The sequence below is a fragment of the Folsomia candida genome, unplaced genomic scaffold (assembly GCF_002217175.1).
Source record: "Folsomia candida strain VU population unplaced genomic scaffold, ASM221717v1 Fcan01_Sc002, whole genome shotgun sequence".
Taxonomy (NCBI): Eukaryota; Metazoa; Arthropoda; class Collembola; order Entomobryomorpha; family Isotomidae; genus Folsomia; species Folsomia candida.
The window spans coordinates 17942340-17963257 of record NW_019091194.1 but is presented as its reverse complement, the minus strand read 5'-3'; the positions used below and the strand labels follow the sequence as shown (position 1 = coordinate 17963257).

Sequence of the window (20918 nt, the reverse complement as noted above, 5' to 3'; positions counted from 1 at the left end):
GTAGGCAAAATTTACGTGGTTATTTATCTTGTTTTTTATTAGTACATAAAAGCAATCAAATAGTTAAATTTTATTTATATTGTGAGAATTTGCTCACTGATACATTTGTAAATTGCTCAATGCTCACAATTTTCACAAAAGTGATCATTAGTTTGTATTCAAAAATGCATACATACATGTTTTTAAATGACTCACTTCAAATTAATCTTACTGCTACAAGGCTTGTTATTTGTAAATTAAATTAATGTCACTTCAAATCATTAAACGAAATTGGTCAGAACAACGGTGATCCCATTTTCTTCACATAGTTAACTGAAAATCCTACCTATGGCGGAAGGGTAAAAGCTATCGGAAACAAGCCATTGGTGAAAGCATGTACATCTTACTTATGAAATGAACTATGTATATTCGACAATTGCGTGATTTGCACTGAAAGCGTACACTACTCACAAGCGTACACTACGAAGCTTATCCTACCAACCTAAAATACTTAAGCATACGAATTATGTATACTCGTTAATTTACCCATCGACTCTAGCATGAGGGTAGAGAAGACACTCCTCTCGAAAGCAGCGGATCAATAGGGTCGGATTGTTAGATTTGAGTTATTGAAATATTTGACATCAAATTTATAAAAGTTCCAATTTATGTCAATTCAAGATACGAGTTTGTATATGAGGAAAGAGTGAAAAGGTTAATAATTCAGAATGTAATGATTGGAACAATAGACCTGCTTGACTCATTGACACATTGGCTTATACTTTGGAGCAGAAGAGCTGCTGCAATAATAATCCTGACCACACAGCAAATACATTCTTCTTATGGTAATAAATATAGTATGCACGGTTGCTTTGTACTTGACCGTTCGTTATGCTTCGCATTCTGTATGTACAATATGTGACAAAGTGCAGCAGCAGCAGCAGCTCAATTACAATTGCTCACTTGTCGCATTATTATTATATCACATAGTAGTAAACAAGGGGCATACACATTATTATGCGTCCGCGTGTGAACACAACGTCAAATCAAAGTGATTGACTGAATGCGACAACCAATTGATTGTGCAAATAAATAAAAGCCAAAATAAACAGAAAGAGTGGTTTTACATACATAAATGTGACAACAGGCTCACAAGATTTTATTCCTTGTTAAAAATAAGAATAATGGACTTGCCCTGCCACTTAAACTTTGCAAATGAAGTAATTAATTTTGAACCTGCCGACATACTCAAAAACAAAACCTTATCAGTCTACTGATAGCACGCTGCGAGCAATAACATGAAATATTTAGTTCGTGAAATTTGCACTATGTCTTATTGTTAGAGTTAATAATGGTACTACAAGAGTAATAATTGAGTGAGTAGTGACGACGATGAGGGAACATTTATGTTATTTCTTGGGTTGAAGTAATTTGATAACATTCTTAGTTTTCTAATAACAAAATTGGTAGTATTCAGTGCTCAGCATAAAAAGTAAATAATACAGCCGCGTTTACAATACGTAACAATTACAAAATTATACTCATCCACATGATCCATTCGATGATACATACTCAAAATTCATGTTCCACAACTAGTTGATTTTTTTTTATATATTTAGGAGGGCTGGATATTATGCTTGTTGCTTTCATGAAAAGATGTGATGATGACGGTGACAGTTTACTGAGCTTTCTCCTTCTTCAAAAAGGGAACTGCAGCGGTGACCCTAGGAAAGTGAACAACAAAATTAGAACCAAGTCGTGTTAGAAGAGCTAGTGACGAAATGTGCGTGACGACTGTGATGAGGAGAAAGTTGAAGAAACACTCACTTTGCATTAATCTCGGACACTTTTCCCCAGACCAGATCGATGTATTGATCGATAACCGTTTTGTTGGTTTCGTAGACCTTTGGGAGTGAAAACAGAGCAATGGCACCTACAGAACGAATCAAATGAAAATAATTTACGTTTTATGTATGTGCATGTACTACATGTGCGTAACAATTCGTTACTATTGTTAGTAATAATTTATTACCCAAGATGATGAGGGTGAGTCCGTTGAACCATCCACCAATGTACGTGAGGACATACAAAAATACTCCAAATTTAGCAGAGTCCACAAAATCCTCAACCAGGAACAATCTGTAGCAATAAGTTGCAATATGTATGCAAGATGATGAAATCCTATAATTTTGTACTTTTGCTCTTGTGTCAACTTACCGTCGCAACTTGAGGATACCGGTGTTGGCGTAGTTGATTATAGCGTTGCTCAGCTCTTGGGCTTTTTCTCCAGAAAACGTGATGTCCAAGTCCAGGTAATCCCTGTGTAGGCAAAGACATATATTTATTTCTCATCATTATAATAACACGAAATTTTTGCAACGAGTGATGATGTGCGTACTTGAAGGGGTGACCTTCAGTGGTCTTCTGAACAGCTTGGAGTACGGCCTACACATTACACAGATTAATATTAACATACAAAAATACTCCAAATTTAGCATGGTCCACAAAATCCTCAACAAGGAACAATCTATGTGGTATTAAGTTGCAATATGTATCTACCTTGTACACCCTGAACGCGAAGGTGCCTGAAAGCACGGCAAGGGAAGTGTATGCAACGACGCTGATGAGAGACTAAAACACAGAAACAGATAAGGTTAAATTGATAAGTTGTCAATATCTTTCTGAGGTCGAGGTCGCGAACAAGTAAGGTAATTATTGGTGTATTTACCAAACAGGTCAAGGCGATCAAAACGACAAAGATAGCTCCAAAGACGACGCCAGACTTCTTGGGGTCCCTCCAGTAAACGAGTTCGCTCACTGAAAATTATAAAAATACACACTATTACCACATTATTACAACAAATCTCATATTCTTATTGCTCTCATGAATTGGGAGATGAAATTATGTATGTATGCATGGGCATGTTTTTCTTTACCAGGTCCATCATCATAGACGACCTCTGCAACATCCCCATTTGAGCCCTGTCTATGTTTGCGACCCATATGGACGGTTTGATTTCGCAACGTGGTCAGTTGCGAACTTCACAGAAAGAAAGAAGACTGATTTATTCCACTAGCTAAAACTGAAAGCACTGAAAACTAAATGCTCACTCGACGGACTCGATGTCTTGACAATAATGACAACCGAAAGTTGAATCTTGAACGAAAGTCACAACGCCGCAAGAATGGTTTCCTGATTTTTGCTCAATATGGAAACTCCAATGAGATCAGTAACATACTGCTTTGCAAACTTAAATGCACCAGTAAGCAGTTTGATGTGACCAACTATGACGACGAGTGTTCAATATTATATTATTATAAGTACTTGCAGGTCTGCTCCCATATCGCGAATATGAAATCCTTGTGGGTGTCTCTGATTATTTTACTATTACTTTGAGAGAAGAGTAACCCGAGTTACTAATCTAACAGTAATAACTTGTCTGTATGTAATAAACCCGTAAAAATTCCCCCTATGAATGACTACGGCAGCAGCTATCAGACAGAACTAGGGGTTCATCCATATATTACGTCATCAAGAATTCTCGATTTTAGCACCCACCCACTCGACGTAAACATTAAGGGATAGGGAATTTTAACATGGGAAAGATAGGAAGACCTAAACCACCCACCCACTAAAATGATGACGTAATATATGGACATTCCCTAGTGCCTTTACAGCCATAAGTTGACTTGAAAAACTGCTGCATGTAGACACAGAGTGGTGCGTATAATCCTTTCCTATCTGCGTGTTTGAGGTGGATTACACAGCATTGGGTATAATATTCATTCGAATCTTGTATCACACAATAGTGCAACAGCAGCCACAATTTATTGTAGAGTGCAATAAAGATGGACTTACTTTTATAAAGCAACAAGTTCTTATTATTTCACGTATGAAGCCAGCAGAAACAGCAACGAAACAACTCGACGGACAAGTCTATGATCCCACACCTTACGCCTCATACACTTCACAAGCGGATGGTCACATCATCTCCAACGCTGCCAGCATCATCACAACTACCGATCCCTTATTAGCCAAAGCTACACCAGGTTACAACAACAATTTGGATCCCTATATAGATATATAAATGTTGGTTTTTTAAACCCCCAGCACAGCCCCCAACCAGGGTCACGCATGAATTACTTCAAACATGCTGAAATAAGAGCGCTGCGGGTTGATGACGAGGATGCTCAATTTTATTGTGTCAATTAAATACTTCCAACTGTTTCGTTCCAGCAAGTGATGATGAATTGATGACTCACCAACAAACAAATAAGCAACAATACACACACTAATTCAAACATCAAGTTCACATACCAGCGTGGTTTCACTAATTATTGCATGATTAAACATACGACATGCGACGGAACTGTCAGTTTCATAGCAAATTTCAAGTAAATAGACTTGTTACATGAAATGACAAAAAGGGGAAAGAGTGAATGCTCCTGACTACATAAATATATACATAGCAGTGAAAAGAGAGGATCTCTTGTAACATTCTGCACAAAAGATTGCATTATTTATTTGCAAATCAGCCCTAGCTGCTTAGACACAAATGTAATACTGCATTTATAGCACATCTCTTTCATATACATATGCAACATAAAATGGTATCATGACCTCTACAACAAGCTTGCCCGACTTCAACTGGTTTTAGCAGAGTTTCACTTTTTAAGTTTCTACTCCATCTTGTATTTCACTTGAAACCAATAAAATCCATCAAATACAGGGTAGAAGCATTTAGGATTAGCGCAATAATAGTCTTTAAAAACATACGTATTTCTCATTCTGTGCTACATATTTCGTTAGTCAAAATTAATTCATCAAGGTGAAATGCTTCGAGTTTGTGGTTCTCACAAAGAGCAAAGAAAAGAAATACTTCATTTGTTGGCATTGCATAAGAAATATGTGGAACTATGAGCAGAGTTAGTATATCTGGATCTAAAAATGTACCTAAATCAGCTTATGGAATGAACTATTTTGAGCCTAGAGCTTTTGTCCTCCTTGCCGTCTATCGGAGCAGTAGCTCATATAACCAACTAGTGCTGGTACATCTTACTTAACGAACACTGCACACTCGCCATCATCCTGATCACATATATATTCCACTAATCTGAGATTTAAACTGCATAGATAAAATAAATGCCAACAAACCTCCACCTCACTCCAACACTTCAAACTCGTCGACCGAGGAGACACTTTTTCTGATAAGATAGCATTTAGGCCAGACCACGCCTTATGTCATGGATAACTTTGTATATCACACAGCCAAGCAGCATGGAATAGCTCCGGTTTTTTGGCAAATGTGACTCGTGCAACCGGCTAAAATTCGCAACCCTTGCCTTTCCATCACAAACTATTTTCAAGTGAAGAGAATGAATCAAGAATCAATGAAAGCGAAATGCTGACTTATCATGAGATCAAAGTTCAGTGTGTGATTTGAAACGGAAGCATATTGCAACTCTGATATGGTTTCATGATTTAAAAAAATGATACATATACATGAAAATGCCCTTGATTTTTGAACTTGTAAACCATAAAAATGTCAGCGACAATAAATAAATTCTGCTTTATTTGGTCAGTTTGCAAAAATTTGTTGAAATGAATAATTAGGATTACGACCTCACCTCCCATAAAGATTATTGAAAACTGAGATACTCTGCTAGTATATAGACAGATTAATAAAAAATCAATGTATTATTACACTTACAGCACTCTCTGTTTATGAATCCTGCCATGATTGTTTCGTATTTTTACAGATTCACGCTCCCACACACACACACAAACTAGATGACTTTATCACGGAAATAGGTCGGAATTTATTTTTATTGAAAGTGCATTGCAGTTGTAGCAATGCACATTTCTATAGCTTCTTTCTTCTCTCCAACAACTCACTCACTCACGCTCCATCCACTCTCGTCACAAGTCCGAAAAGAAAGGTTTGTGCAAATGCTTCCACGACAAACTTTTTAAAGACTGTGCAAAAAAAAGTTTCCGAGAAAACTCGGATCCGAACTTTGAAACTGTTCGGAACACAAAAACAACAGGCTTAAATCTTCAACAGTATCGTCGTCTAAAAACGAACTTCCTCTTGCCAAAACCATATAGCCCAACTTGTTTCAAGTATTTGGCAAGCTTATAGCCTTAAGATATCGGCGACCTCGATAAAGAGAGTAGACCAACTGGAGTAGAGCTTTTTCTCACACAAGGAGATTTTTTGTATATTCAGTTATTGAACAATTCGACAGGAGAAAACGTTTTGTAAATATTTTTCTGAATTTTGAACTGAAATTATTAGGGTTGAAAGACCTAGTTTAGTTGACGCCTGATTCAGCAATAGATTGGGAGAAATATACAATAGGACGTTCCCAGGTTGGCACTATTATATACGACATCAATTCGACCAATGCTATTCATACAACGCAGAAGCTCACGCACGTAAACAGTGGAATAAAATTGGGACGGCTCAAGCGTCAACTTTACCCTCCGAAACTAAATTTTATATTCCCGAATTTGACTATGTGTATATACCTACTTGTATTATTGGATGGAGGACTTACTTTCCATTTGTAGGGAGCAGAGAAAGCCAAGCCAAGAGAGAGAAAGAGAGTCGCCCAAACCACGCTATAATATCCTCCTCCGAGATTTTGAGAATGAAAATATCCCCCCGCACGAATTCGTCCCGACTCTCCAAGTGCGGATCGATACTAAAGAAACTCTCTGGAACCACTCTCTTCCTTTCTCCCTGCTTACTTAGTCGGACTGTTCAATTCAAAGGGGATGCCCAACGACGAATAGAAACACTTTCTTCTGTTTGTTTACTTTGCTATCATATGCTCATCATCCAATTCCATACATACATATCTACGTATATTCGGAGAGCAACCTGCAATGCATGGAATTTCGTACTCTTTCAAGCACATGCGATCCTTTCTCGACGTTCGTGTACAATACTGGCGTGCCCAGCAAAGGAGGGCATTGGTTGATAGGATGTGAATATCGCCACCCTCTTCGTCTGGCTATAGGTCTCTGAAGTCCTGCACCAAAACTTGTACCGCATTATCCATGCTACACTTTCCCTCCTATGTTGTAACCAAGTGATTTTGGAGGACTTTCACCCTCCTCCTTTTCTCCCATAAGCAACAACCACCACCTACCAACACAACAACCCAGCAACGCGTTCTACGACGTTTCACTCCTCTATTGTCTGCTTTCACAAAACTTGGAGGATGGCACGTGTACATTTCCCGCTCAGTGAAAGCAGCCTCTTTCTTGTGGCCACTCATCACGACGCATTTAGCTTTCACTTACTCGCTTTCTCTCTTCTCCAGCAAAGATGAAATGAAATTATGAGATCCTCCATCCGACCACTTTGACCACCCTTTTAGCAAACGTCGTACATATATACGTCGCCTCAAGAAAGGTCCGAGTGAGTGAAAGCAAAATCAATTAAGAGGACAATTAAATTACGAGGCTCACCTGTGGGATGCAATTTTGCAGGGTCAAACCACGCTCCTAAAATTGACAAAAAGAAAATAAATGGTCATAATTAGTTTAGCGTTGGAAAATGCAAAGTCATGAAATTGCGAAGTAATGCAATTATATACGTTCATGTTAGTCAATTGGTTGGCTTGTAAATTTGTGTACAAATTGTTGTCGCTATTTTTGGTACACGACCTTTTAATGATAATAATATTGATTAAAACCGATTTAATTACTTGGACACAATACACTGGCAAAACTTGGACTGAGAGCCTTCTCAATGAGATCGCCAGCTCCCAAATCGCTGTACGGACTATTCGACCCGTTTGTACTCTTGTTGTCGAAATCGGACGTCATGTTTTCCTAAGAGGGAATTTCAACCAATTGGATATTAGTTGAATACATACAAGACGCTAGAAGTTAAAGACCGTGGTTTTATTCTAAAAATTTTAAGTAATCTTCAATCTCTCTCTCTCTACCTACACTACAGGAATGATGTGTTATGCGGCTATACGGACACAGCAGATTTTGTCGTTGGGTATTTAATCTTAGTTTTTTCCTCCCCTCCACAAACAACAAATGGTAGCGCTCTTCTCACTCAACCTTAGTTAAAACAGAATGAATTTAATGCAAGGTCGAGGAGAGAACTATCATCATCATTCTTCATGCCTGAGAAGTATTCCTCCCCACTTTCCCATCTCAATTCAATAAGTACAAGTCCAAAGTTTAGTTTAACTGGTTTTCCTGGTCATGATCATGGATGCACAATGTGAATATATATTTTTGCTCCTGCTGCTGATCATATTATAGTTTCGCAAAAACAATAATTGCAATAATCATGGATGGGTATCAAATAATAAACGACGAGATGAGAACATGCACGGACAGAGGCAACACTATTAATGCACTCCATTCGTCATAAAATAAATGAATTGAGAATACTAACGATGGATATTCGATGTGCATGTATGAGAGAGGTTATGCAGGTTAAATACTATCATAACTATTGTTATTGCTTTTCACAGGCAAAGAGAATACATACATTAGGCAGATTATGGTTGCCTAAATACAGATAAGAGTTGCATGTTCTAAATTGGAATATATTCTGGGCGCATTATGCAAGAGCTTGCGAGCAACTGAACGTTTGCATACTTTGAATATTCATAAATATCTCTTTAAAATGTAGGACTGTTTAAAAAGAACTTTTTCAACGTTCAACTAGCTATATACACAGTAAACGGAACGAATGATATTTTGTCTATTCTGCAAAAAGTGGATTCAATTTGATAATTAGAAATTATGTCAAGCTAAAACGTCTCTAAATTAGAAAACGGTGCGTAATTGTAATGCAATTTGTAATATGAAGTCAGATTTTTAAAATCAGGAAGCCTTCACGAGAGATTGAAGATTACTGTTGGAAAGGGTAAACAATGAAAACAAAACTTACAACTGTTTGTTTGAATACTGCTCCAAAATTCAAACTCGGAAATTAATTTGTGTTTATGTTTTAACGGTCCAAGAAATGTTGCTGTCGTTATTTTCCAGAAGTGAACCACTGGTTTTGGTTGTCAATATGAGAAAATAAAATTATTGTGCACAACTTTTTTTTGTGTTATCGAATAAAATTCAAAGTCCAGCGAGATACAAGAATCAACAGCACGACGTCAATATCGTCATGTGTACAAAGAAGTGCATGTGGTATAATAGTGGGCAACGGAATAACTGTCAATTCCACTGGAGCAAAACAAGAAGACTCCACAGCGTTATAGAGCCTCCATTCGCAGTGAGCATGACCAAACCAACCACCACCACCAGCTATACATGTATTCAACAGCGTCCCTATATGCAGTGCCCTGCTTACCAAATTTACTGTTGTTAAAATAGAGGGCAAAATTAATGACAAAGGACCCAACCTAAAATGTATATTTAAGTCTCCCGTTTAACATGTTTCACACAATCTATGTCCGGTCTGACTAAAATATGTATACGTCCTTTGTTTGCATACAATAACTGTAACCTTTGGTTCGTTAGGTTTAGGTTTTCCTCAGTGTCGGGAACAATGGAAGTATTGGTTATATAGCATTGTTGTTGTTCTAGTTAGCAGTTACTAGACCGACTAAAATAGCCTGAGGCGTCTCATAACTATAAGTATTTCTGGTAAACATTGCTCATGGTCACTCACCAGATTCTGACTCATAAAAAAGTACTACACGTCGTATCTGCATTTTTTGCATGGACAAAAAACTGTGTTAGTCTGCGATTTTTGTATGCGTTGGACGAATCTTCATGAACTTGGAGAAATATCAAGTACATTACATCACAAGCCAACCAACCAACCAACATTCATGAAAATCAGCACAAAAGAATACACGATATATTAATTTTTACTTACTTGGATTAAATGTGTTGAGAATCTGTTGAATCTCTTCGCTAATTTCAAAGTCTGAATTGTCCGTGACTTCGACCGAGTGGCGCGCGGTGGCCTTTTTCCCTTGCGGTTGTTCCACCACCTTTGGTTTTGGCTTTTCCTCTGGAACGGGAATAGGGGGAGGTGGTTCCACCTTTTTCTCCACGATGGTGGGAGCCACGGACATCTCAGTCTTGGGAATGGTTGGTGGCTTGACCTCGACAACCTCTGGTTGTTCTTGAGGGGGAGGAGTCGGACTACTCTCAAAGTGATCCGTCTTCTTGTCGTAGGGGGAATAGAACGGTGAATCCCGATCTTTGTCCTTACTGCTCTGTTGGGAAGAGCTCTCTTCACTTTCATAGAATTTGGGTGGTTGAATGTCATCAACTGAAAATAATCATGAATGCATCATTAACATGAAGGTAGCTATAAAAAATCATTATAAAATCATGGTAGAGTAGAATAGAATCAGTACCTCGTTGTTGTTGATTTGCAAACGGTGGGATGGAAGCTACCGGTTTGGCTTGGTCGACATCATGAGTAAACTCATATTTTTCTTCCTCGTCCATCATTCCACCCGTCACGGACGTGGGAGGTTGTTGAGAGAAGAGGGTTGATTCGAGCATTTCCCTTGGAATTTCACCACCGCCAAAGTCCCCACCACCAGAAATATTCTTGTCAAAGGCGTTGGATGAAGAGGAAGACGGAAGCTCATCGAGATCCATGAGCGATTCGTCCAATTGCATTTCCTTCTGAGGAGACTCCTTCAAGACCTCCAAAGAGTCTGAGAGTTTGTGCGATAGTGGTCGAGATAACGAGTCATCTTCAAACTCATCATCAATTTTATCATCGTATGTGGCATGGATAAAGGGCGGACCTCCCCGCTGCTCTTGAAACGACACTTCATCCGCATGCTTAGGAACGGGAGGTGGAGATGATGATGATGTTTCGTAAGAATGTTTAGGAATTGGTGGGGGTGCTGCATCTGTCATTCTGAATGAATCCTTGGCCTCGAACTCTTCTTGATACGCCATGGTATCCCGACGTGAATAATCGTCATAGATTTCAGCTGCAACAGGAAATCCACCCTTTTCTCCTGTTTCAACACCTTCGTAGAAATGTTCAAGTTTAGGACTGGGAAGCTTTGGACTTACTTCTGGGGCCGAGTAACTGCTCTTCTCAATATTGAAGGTCGGGTCCAATAATCCGTGCGAAGACGAGTACTCGGGCTTTGGTTTGAAACACGGCTCATCCGGGAGTTTAGGTGACTCACGTTCTTCATCAGCACCACCAAACTTCATCACCGGTTCTGACTGGGTGTTGTGAAAGTCAACTTCGGGGTGTCCCATACCCGTCCACTGTTCCGAGGGAGGCACCATTTGATCTCCGAATACGGAATGCTGTTGGACATTCTTTTCGCCACCACCGTGGGCGACCTGTTCAAACCCGAGATCCATCGGTGAATCTTGACCATACTCACGAGATGCCGACATTAAATCTTCCTTAATTTTAGTTGAATCTCCACCCGCGCTGCTACTAAAGTCTGCTTTCTGATTAAAATCCCCAATGAGGTCAAAGTCTCCTCCGGAAGAGGAACCTCCACTGCCACCCATAGCTTCCATGAACTGGGCTTGGGTACTAAGATTTGGTGGATTTGGGCTCGTGTCCGTGGAGCTCTTTTCAGACACAGACGTGGCGCTGAGCAAATCAACGCCCAGCCCTCCCGCAGCCGCCACGGCAGGATGAATGGGGGTCGACTCGTCCAAAAATGTGGACAACTCGGTCGCTTTCTGGTTAAATTCCCGCATCAAGTCCTCTTCAAAGTGGCTGTCCCCTCCATGACTGACAGACGAAGACCCCATCAACCCACTCAAGAGATCATGTTGTTGCTGCTGTTGTTCGCGACCCTTGTCCTTATCAGACCCAGACCCAGTGAAATCTCCAGTGAAATCCATGATGCCTAATTTATAATTGAGCTCCCAACAAAGGATTCACTGAAATTCTGCAATATTAAGAATACAAATTTTAATGAGTATTGTTTCTTGACTCAAAGTAAAGTAATACAAACACAAAGTATTAAAGTAAAAAATAGGGGCAAATGCCACCTTTTTAATGACCGTGACGATGACGCGACCGACCGAGCAAGAAAACACGTGTACATGTAGTAAAATAATCTATTAACTAAAAATACGGCCGGATCAGTCAGGCAAAGTCAAAGATCAAGCAACTAATTAAATTCCTAATCTCCCCTCAGCACCACTTCGTAACCTTATTTATCAGAATTTCACCTTTGTAAATAATTGATGCCAAGTTTACGACTTTTACGAGAGAAAAGTTGCGCAAAAATTGGCTCCGTTGGTCAACCAAAATAACACCTCGATCAATACAGCGTAGTTTTGCGGTGTGAGTGAGCCGGCAGAAAGAAAATAGCGAATGTAAATTCAACAGCCGCAGCAACAAGCAAATGGATGAAATCTCAAGCCCAAGAAGATGAACCGAGTTACTCGGATGTGCAAAACGGAAATTTTTTCTCAGATGATGAATCTCAAATTGTTCAACTCTGACTCAGCCAACAACAGTCAGCAGCACTGTAAAATGCATCGCTTTTGTAGTACACCACGCTACACTGGGCACCACATACCAGTCTCATTAGCTGAAAAGACCAAGAAAAAAATGAACTACTGCTGCTTCCTTCCACTGCTAATTCTGAATCGCGTCGCTCTTTTCCCATCATCATCGTATCAAATTATTCTGTCTCTGGCAAAAGATATCTCTGCAGCACTTTATTGCTTTCCTCCCACTACAGCATACATACATAGTTTTTAGTTTTGGGGGATGGTTTAATACCCCTCAACAATGCCATGGTTTACTTAAATTCACGCCGTCGTCGTTCCTCATGAAAATGGCAAAAAGTGGAGTGGTGGGGAAAGAGAGAGGATACAGTCAAATGCGGATTAAACCGAAGGATGTTTTTTATCCTATAATGAGACAATACAGAGCTACAACAAGTGCTAAAACAGCAGCAGCTCGTTCAATGTCCACCCCCGCCGCAGGGAAAATTCCTACCCAAAAGTGATGCTCGTCTGATTTTTCCTACACTGACGTGAACTGCTTCAAGTCGTTTAAAAATAGTTTTATGCTTACCTCCCTCACTTTGAGTAGTTGATGGATCTGTGTTTATTTATTATTCGCCAATTCTGCAGTCTTGTTACTAGAAAAAACCAATGAGCAGAGAACTTGGTAATGCAGAATGATAAATTAAGGTCTGGTCTGTCTGTTGGCTGATAGTTAAGAGTACACGAGAGTGTGTAAATAACTTGTTAAAATATGATGGGCCAGCATTGGGGATGGATGGATGAGACTAAATGAACATTAGACTATTTGAGGTTTGGTCATTTGGTTCCTCATGAATTTGTATGGCTTGCAAATTACGGATATGGCTCCAGTCACTCTCTCTCTCTATCTGCACCACATACACTGCTAAACGAATGTACGACTGTACGAGAGAAGGATAAACATGAGAACGCTCCGGAAGGACTCTGCATGTGAGTCATGTCATACTTCGTGTTTACGCCACGAATTTTATGCCTTTTTTGCTAAATGTGGAATACGTATGGATACCTTCTTCCTGAGTATGCAAAAATCCGCATTATTACGAGTACAAATACATGGAGATACATAGATTGTCTGCGTCTATGTTTTCGAATTAGAATTCGCCGTTGTGCTTAACAGACATGACGTTGAATTAATTGACGTTGATGTTATTTGGCTATGTTCTTTTTCTTTCTGCGATGCTCATTATTTGATGCACTTAATTTAATCATAATCGATAATCACTTAATATAATTACTCGGGAAGGAATTAGTTACTGACTTTACTAAGAATACAAGCAAGTGCAATCTCTCTACACTAAATTCAACCAACAGAAAATTAGGTTACTATTTGAAGTTATGAATGAGTCAAAAAAGTAATCGACTCGTTTTTTTGTCTAGTGCAGAAATAATTAGTTGCAAGATTAATCTCTATTAGCTCAATTTATTTGAACCTGGCTGAGCAAACGAAACAAGTAAATAACTTGCCTAAAACAAACCAGTTAGTAAACGGACCATTAAGAAGATATTTCTCATACCTATTGTTAACCCAGATCACGACTGACTCCTCACCATAGTACCACTGCACTCTGTCTAATGATATGTACTAATGTGGAATTGATGCAGTAGTCACTTGACTTTCGTTGGCAAGTAGGTATCCACTTTCTCCACAATCGATTTCCTCGTTGCCTCTGATCTCTTTACCAAACCTTTCTTCCGGCCATTCTTCCAATCACGACAATCAAGACGAAGTATTATATGCAAGAAAAATCCGACATTAGTCAAGCAACTTACAAGTAAACTGAGGCGGTTGTCAATCTCCGAATGTGTAAATCTGCACACTCTCCTCTTAATATTCGAAATGAGTAAGTAATTTCTTGAGATAGGAATACTTCTAGGTATGTGCGTACACGAGGATGAATGTATATAAACGTATGTATTATGTAGAGTAAGAAACGTGTAGAAAAGGGTAATAAGAATACTGAAATAGTAGAGAAAGGTTAAAAATTGGAAGAGGAAAGGTGACGAGAGTATAAAAAATTTCAAAGATCGAAGGAGTGAAAGGAGTTGAAGTATGGACAAATTGGAGGAAAAACACTGCTTTCTCTCCCTTTTCGAATGGAACAAGAGACGAGGAGATGAGGCAGGTGGTGAGAGAATATGGTGGAATAGGACAACATGAACTTTCCGAACCAACCACTTTCGGATCGGATTAAGGATTCGGAGTTTGTGTGTTATAGGATCTCTCTGGACTGGTAGAAGAGTCGGGTCGAGGGTATGCACTTTTACTGCCGGAGAAAGTGCAGGGTGCATGCAATAAATCAAGATGGGCAGATGCATGGGAACTTTTATAGCTGACTAACTTATTACCAACAACAATCAGACACTTCTGGCATGTACATCGCATTCTTTGTTCATAACAGAATGATTGCTAGCAAGAAATTGGTGTGATCGTAATTAGTACAAGACTACCGTTTCAAAGCGTTATCTAGTACAACGGTGGGTACACAATCTGTGGATCATGTAATTTGGGGAGAGAGGGGAGAAAGGAGATCCTAAAGTTTCCAGCACGCCTGTGTACTTCCGGATATATGTGCATAGATCGATACACTGTGTTGGACTCGAAAACCAAGGTACATGAAACTATTATTTTTTGCTGGTTATTATATGCAGCAGTTTTTACAACTAAATTTTGTACACATCCAGAAAATAAAAACGTTTCGATTTCTCATAAACATTTTAATTTTCAGCATAATCAGTAAGACGACTTATTTGAGAGAGAAAGTCTGATCTTTTTGGTGGGTTGGGAAAACCTCTACTTGATAAAAAGGATGACTCATGCAGTGGAGAAATGACTGGCACGCGAAGCGTCAATTACCGAAAACCAAACAAGAAATGCACTACTTGCTAACAACTAGTTAAAACCTTTAATACCCGGCTTCGTGAGTTGTTGCACTTTTCGTTCCCGTGTCTGTGCCAGCCAACTCATTCACCGGGTCGGGGAGAGGCATTAAAGTTTTATCGATGCATACATACTTTAGGTACGTGTTGCTTGGGGAGTTTACAATGACGCAAGACAAGCCGCAAGGATTATGTAAAATTGAGTATGTAGAATATTTACCTGATTGTTATCCGTATTGATGTTGATTAGTATTTTCAGTTCTTCAGATACAAGGAAGTTTTCTTTTGTGATTTTAAATCTTAATTCGTATAATACGTACAAACAATGTGCACAGTTTCCTTCTGTCTGACTTGCTATTTGCTCACTTGCTGAATGGAATTGCTGAAACCTGCAACGAGGAGAACCAACTGTTATGGAAATATACTTTCCGTTTAAAGTTATTAGAGGCCGAATGTACCTGGACAAAAAATTCAAATGGGGACCCTTACTCATACCCGACAACAAAAAATGGGTTTCCGTTATGATATAATAGAGTGTATATGTATTTAGTAAGGGAAACCGGTATGATTACCAGTATATATATATCCCATCAGTATATGTATTAGCATTAGGCCCAATGCAATGTCACAAAATAGTGAATAATGATATATGAATACGAATTATGCAAAATTCTTTGTTATAATTATATGAATATAGTTTTGAGTTGGAACTTGCAATTAAATAGATTACCTAATTAATATTGGTTAGTTAAAAAGAAAATGCAAATCGATACCTGCTGACCTCTTCTTGACTATACAATTGTTACGTTAGCCTGATTCCTCCCTGGACTTAGGATAACAGATTGTAAGTGTAAATGTTGACGAAAATCGGCTTCGGCAGTTCCTGTAATTACAAATAAATCTGCCTTGTAGATATCTATTTATTACTTTCACCACATTTACATATTTTTTTCGAATCTATCTATTTTTAAAGACATTCATATTAAAGACAAAGACATTCATAAAATATAAAATACAGTTATTAAATATTTAAATATCAGGCCTTACTGTAGATCACCCTTGAATCCACACCAATGTTATTTGGCTCACTGTTGGTCACTGTCGCTGTTCTTTGAGGAGGATATTCTCTTTTGCAACAAGGAAGACAATTGAGACGATAAAATATAACTAAGAGACCAACCTGAAGACACGAATTTAAATATTCTTTTACAAAAAAACACACAAAACATGCACTAATTTAATTAAAGTTTTTATACCGAAATCGTTGTGGTCATTACGCCAAGCCACAAAACGAGAAAAGAAACATTAGGCGACATTAACTTTGTCAAACTCAAAGAACTCAAAAAACAACACCCACAAGTTGTTAATTCACAAACCTCTCCAGCACGAACCGCCATGATTTCATCAATTTTGTTATCATGTAATTAGTACACAGTTATGTAAATCTCCATAAAATGCATCCATTTCATATGCATTTTTCTTGTGAACAAAGATAAACTCCGGGGCGGATGTGGATTTTAGTGTGGCGCTGGGTGAACAAAACCTTCAAGGAACACACCTCAATCAACCGGAGTATTTATTTGTACCGCATTATACTCAACATTCGCTCGGCAGATTACTCATCCTCAATTCTATGTGTGTCAGACTATATTATTCCGTGCCTTGTCTGACAGATAACCTCATCTTATCATCGAGTGAGTTAATAGTCACAGGGGAGGGCGGACGAAATGACGCATCTCACAACCAGCGCTTCCAAAGCCCCTGCAAAGGGCGAGAAGTCAAGGGATTCTGCTGCCATCACCGCTGGTGCCATTGACGATGGGAGTGACCAAGACTTGAGTGTGCAAGACGAAAAGAAAGTAGTTGTTAGCAGAACGATAGACCACAAACCAATCACGAGTCAAAATGGTACTGAAGAAAACGGGGTGAAAAAAGTAAGGAAATTCGCCGGAGAGAGCTTCGAAGAGGCTTCTTTATGGGACGCATTTTGCACGTATCTTTGCTACGCTGTCCTCGTCATTGTTGGCTATGTCAACGACTTTATTAGACCACGGACAACACTGGAGAAAAATCGAGAGGTATACAATTTCTATTTTTCGACTAACAATACCTGATAATGCAAATTATTAGTGTAAAATGATTTGTATCTAATTACTTGTAATGTTTTTATTTCAAGGGTTACGTATCGCTTTATGCGTCCTTTGAAAGTTTCTACACTCGCCATGTCTACCGGAGAATTCGAGACTGTTGGAACATGCCCGTGTCGAGCGTTCCTGGCAAATATATCACCCTCATGGAACGTCAGTCTGACGATTATGGATGGACTTTCGAGTGAGTAATTTATTCTTACTAGAGATTGGACATGATTATTATAGCAGTACAAAATGAATAACTGGTTTGGTTTGTAACGGCAGGTACACAGGAAAATCTGTCACGTGTGCAAACCTCGGTTCCTATAATTATTTAGGATTTGCAGAAAACCATGGACCATGTGCAGATGCAGCGATTAAAATGGTGCACGAGTTTGGCGTAGCCACTTGCAGTCCGAGACGTGAGATGGGGAATGCAACCTTCCACGACGAGTTGGATAAGTTGGTCGCAACATTTGTGGGGACTGAAGATGGTGAGTAAAAAGGCATTATTGGCACTTTTGATTTCCAACATGTCAATGTAAATATTACTAACGTACCAAGTGTAGTTTTTAAAGCTTATCATGTAATCTAATTTTTATGTTTCAGCCATTACTTGTGCCATGGGATTTGCCACGAATACACTCAACTTACCTGCAATTTTGAACCAGGGCTGTTTAGTCATTAGTGATGCAAAAAATCACGCCTCCATCATTTTAGGACTTCGCTTATCTAGAGCTACGATACGCGTGTTTAAACACAATAGTAAGTCAATATTGGATATGAATTGTATTGAATTGAACAATTAATTAAGGTACATTACTGTTTTTATTATTGATTAAGTAACATTCACTTTTTGAACCTTATTTTAGACATGAAGAGCCTCGAAAAACGGATTCGTGTAAGTTTTGAGTATTAGCTTTGTTCAACTTTGCACATACATATAAAAGTCTGGTTTGAAGGGACATTTAATCATTAATTGAATTATGCACATGCAGGAAGCAATTATTCAGGGTCAGCCTAGAACTCACTTGCCTTGGGAGAAAATTTTTATCGTAGTTGAAGGAGTGTACAGCATGGAGGGTTCCATTGCCCGACTTCCAGAAATGATTGAACTGAAAAAGAAATATGGGGTAATTTATGGCTCATGTTTGGACCCACATATTTATCTCTAGATTTCTATATAGTTTCTTGATATTGCAGGTTTACATTTACCTGGATGAAGCTCACAGTGTTGGAGCCATGGGTCCACGTGGAAGGGGTGTCGTAGACTACTGGGGTTGTGATCCAAGCGATGTTGATATTTTGATGGGAACATTTACAAAAAGTTTTGGATCTGCTGGTGGTTACATTGCCGGTTCAAAGGAACTGATTGGGATGATCCGAAGACACAGCCATGCACATTGTTACGCAACGGCCATGTCACCTCCAATAGCTCAACAAATTATATCTTCCATGAGAATCATTATGGGCATGGATGGAACCAAGGAGGGAATCAAGAGAATTCGCCAGCTTCGCCGTAATGCTCGCTATTTCCGCATGAGGTTGAAGAAAGCTGGATTCATTGTTTATGGGAATGACGACTCTCCGGTTGTTCCGACTGCTCTGTACATGCCTTCAAAAATTGGATACACTGTTCGAGAAATGATAAAACGAGGTGTTGCAACGGTTGGAGTTGGGTTTCCTGCTACTTTATTAGTTGAAGGAAGGACGAGATTTTGCATAAGTTCCTCCCACACAAAGGAAATCTTGGATCATGTATGTTTATCTTTATTAGTTGTTTCATTTGTTCAACAATTTTTAATGCTGCTGGTTGACTTAATGGATAACATATTGAATATTTCTTATATTTCATCAGGCATACGAAGCAATGTGCGAAGTTGGACATAATATCATGATCCGAAACTCGAAACTTCCACTACCAACGGAAGAAGTCGTATATGCTGACGGCAGTGTTGATGATGATGACGATCTTTACTGATGTGCATTGTGCCAGTCTTTTAGTATCACATACGCTGCCCATTCCGAAGAAAATAGCGATCCAATCATTCAATAACTTTATCAAATCCCGAGTATATACATACGCATGTATAAATAATATATGCCTATAAATTACAAGTTGAGACAGACTGCATTTGCAGGCATTTTTTATGTAGGTCATACATAAAAATCTATAAAAGTGCCGAGTATTATTACTATTATTATTTTTATTATTATTGTCTGCCTTTGTTGAGTTAATATACCCATTTACCTTCACAGTACATATATCTGGGTTTACTAGCTGCAATGAAGTTACACTAATCCTAAATAGTGTGTATGTTGTGCCTTCGAAATTATAGCAAACTTCCTTGTATATCAAATAACCAATTTGTCTACTTAATGATAATTCATATCTACGTTAGTAATAATGTCGATAGTGCGCATGTGTTCATGCTGCGTCAGGAAATTTCAATTTTCCAAATGAGCATTGATAGACCATTATTCTGATTGATTTTTTTGCCAATCGTGTAATATATCTAACATTGACTTGTGTGCTATTCTACATTTCCTATCTGAATCATTCAATAAGGTCCAACCATAGGACCTTAATTCCTATGAGCTTCGACTACGTTTATATAACAACTTCTTAACAAAATTCCGATCCGAGTAATTACTTAATTATTTATATTACATAATTAGTTACCGGTAATTCTGTGTTCTTTTTTATCATAATGCCAATTGAAAACTTAGTTGTTCCATGCTATACAATTTACAGTCATTTGGTTTGCTTAAAGGGCATAATAGTATTTTTATTATTATTGTTATCGCTATAAAAATAAGTAATGGTGAATAAATAAATTGTCTACTGGTCAAAGCAGCAAAAAATGTTTGCTAATAATTGCTTCACATCTCGTTCTTAAGCTGATCCAACATTTGAGTCAAATGATTTGACCAATTTGTACGGTTCAGCGTTTTTTCCATGCAGCACACGACATTACCCGAATAAAGTGGATATTTACCCACTGCCCGAATTTCTCCGACAAAGTGAAATGAAGGTCGCACGTCTCCTTAAACTCTGCAATTCCCAAGCCATTCATTGGGTAAAACCGGAATTCGAGAATCTACACAGTTTAATAACGTTGTTATTGTTAGTGTTTTCGTTGATACCGGTCCGTTGACGAATACGATTCCAGCTAGTAACACGCAGTAACTGCAAAACTTTTATTATTTGAGTGCCCGTGTTACTTTGGGAAGTGGAACAGTCAGCACTATTTAATCACAATCATCTCCTGAGTTTAAAGTCTCAATTTCCTCCTAACAGGTTAACATAACTAAATTAATTGCATATACAAAACATTCCAGAAAACATACAACCAACTGTTGCAAGGCATATATAATATAATATGTAAAATCAGTAATCAGCCATTCACGTGGGTGGTGTATGCACA

At 38.6% G+C, this 20918-nt stretch overlaps 2 protein-coding genes and 1 long non-coding RNA gene across 3 annotated transcripts; 2 read left to right on the top strand and 1 right to left on the bottom strand.

Moving 5' to 3' along the window:
* Positions 1-1097: 1097 nt before the first annotated feature.
* Positions 1098-12314, bottom strand: LOC110842863 (reticulon-1). Its single transcript, XM_022088704.2, has 11 exons — positions 12158-12314; positions 10345-11871; positions 9855-10256; positions 7460-7495; positions 2708-2796; positions 2539-2610; positions 2378-2424; positions 2197-2298; positions 2012-2118; positions 1807-1912; positions 1098-1703 (listed from the first exon to the last, which is right to left on the bottom strand). The coding sequence occupies exons 2-11, from the start codon at positions 11822-11824 to the stop codon at positions 1658-1660; spliced, it is 2487 nt and encodes an 828-aa protein (XP_021944396.1). The 5' UTR covers positions 11825-11871; positions 12158-12314; the 3' UTR covers positions 1098-1657.
* Positions 3839-4292, top strand: LOC110842865. Its single transcript, XR_002547376.2, has 2 exons — positions 3839-4029; positions 4096-4292. It is a non-coding gene; the product is annotated as an uncharacterized LOC110842865 (long non-coding RNA).
* A 4575-nt stretch (positions 12315-16889) lies between the features above and the next one.
* Positions 16890-20368, top strand: LOC110844118 (serine palmitoyltransferase 2). The gene is made up of 8 exons (XM_022090247.2): positions 16890-17439; positions 17538-17692; positions 17776-17984; positions 18100-18255; positions 18363-18391; positions 18489-18623; positions 18694-19248; positions 19349-20368. Exons 1-8 carry the CDS (start codon positions 17089-17091, stop codon positions 19469-19471), a joined length of 1713 nt encoding a protein of 570 aa, XP_021945939.1. The 5' UTR covers positions 16890-17088; the 3' UTR covers positions 19472-20368.
* Positions 20369-20918: the final 550 nt, after the last annotated feature.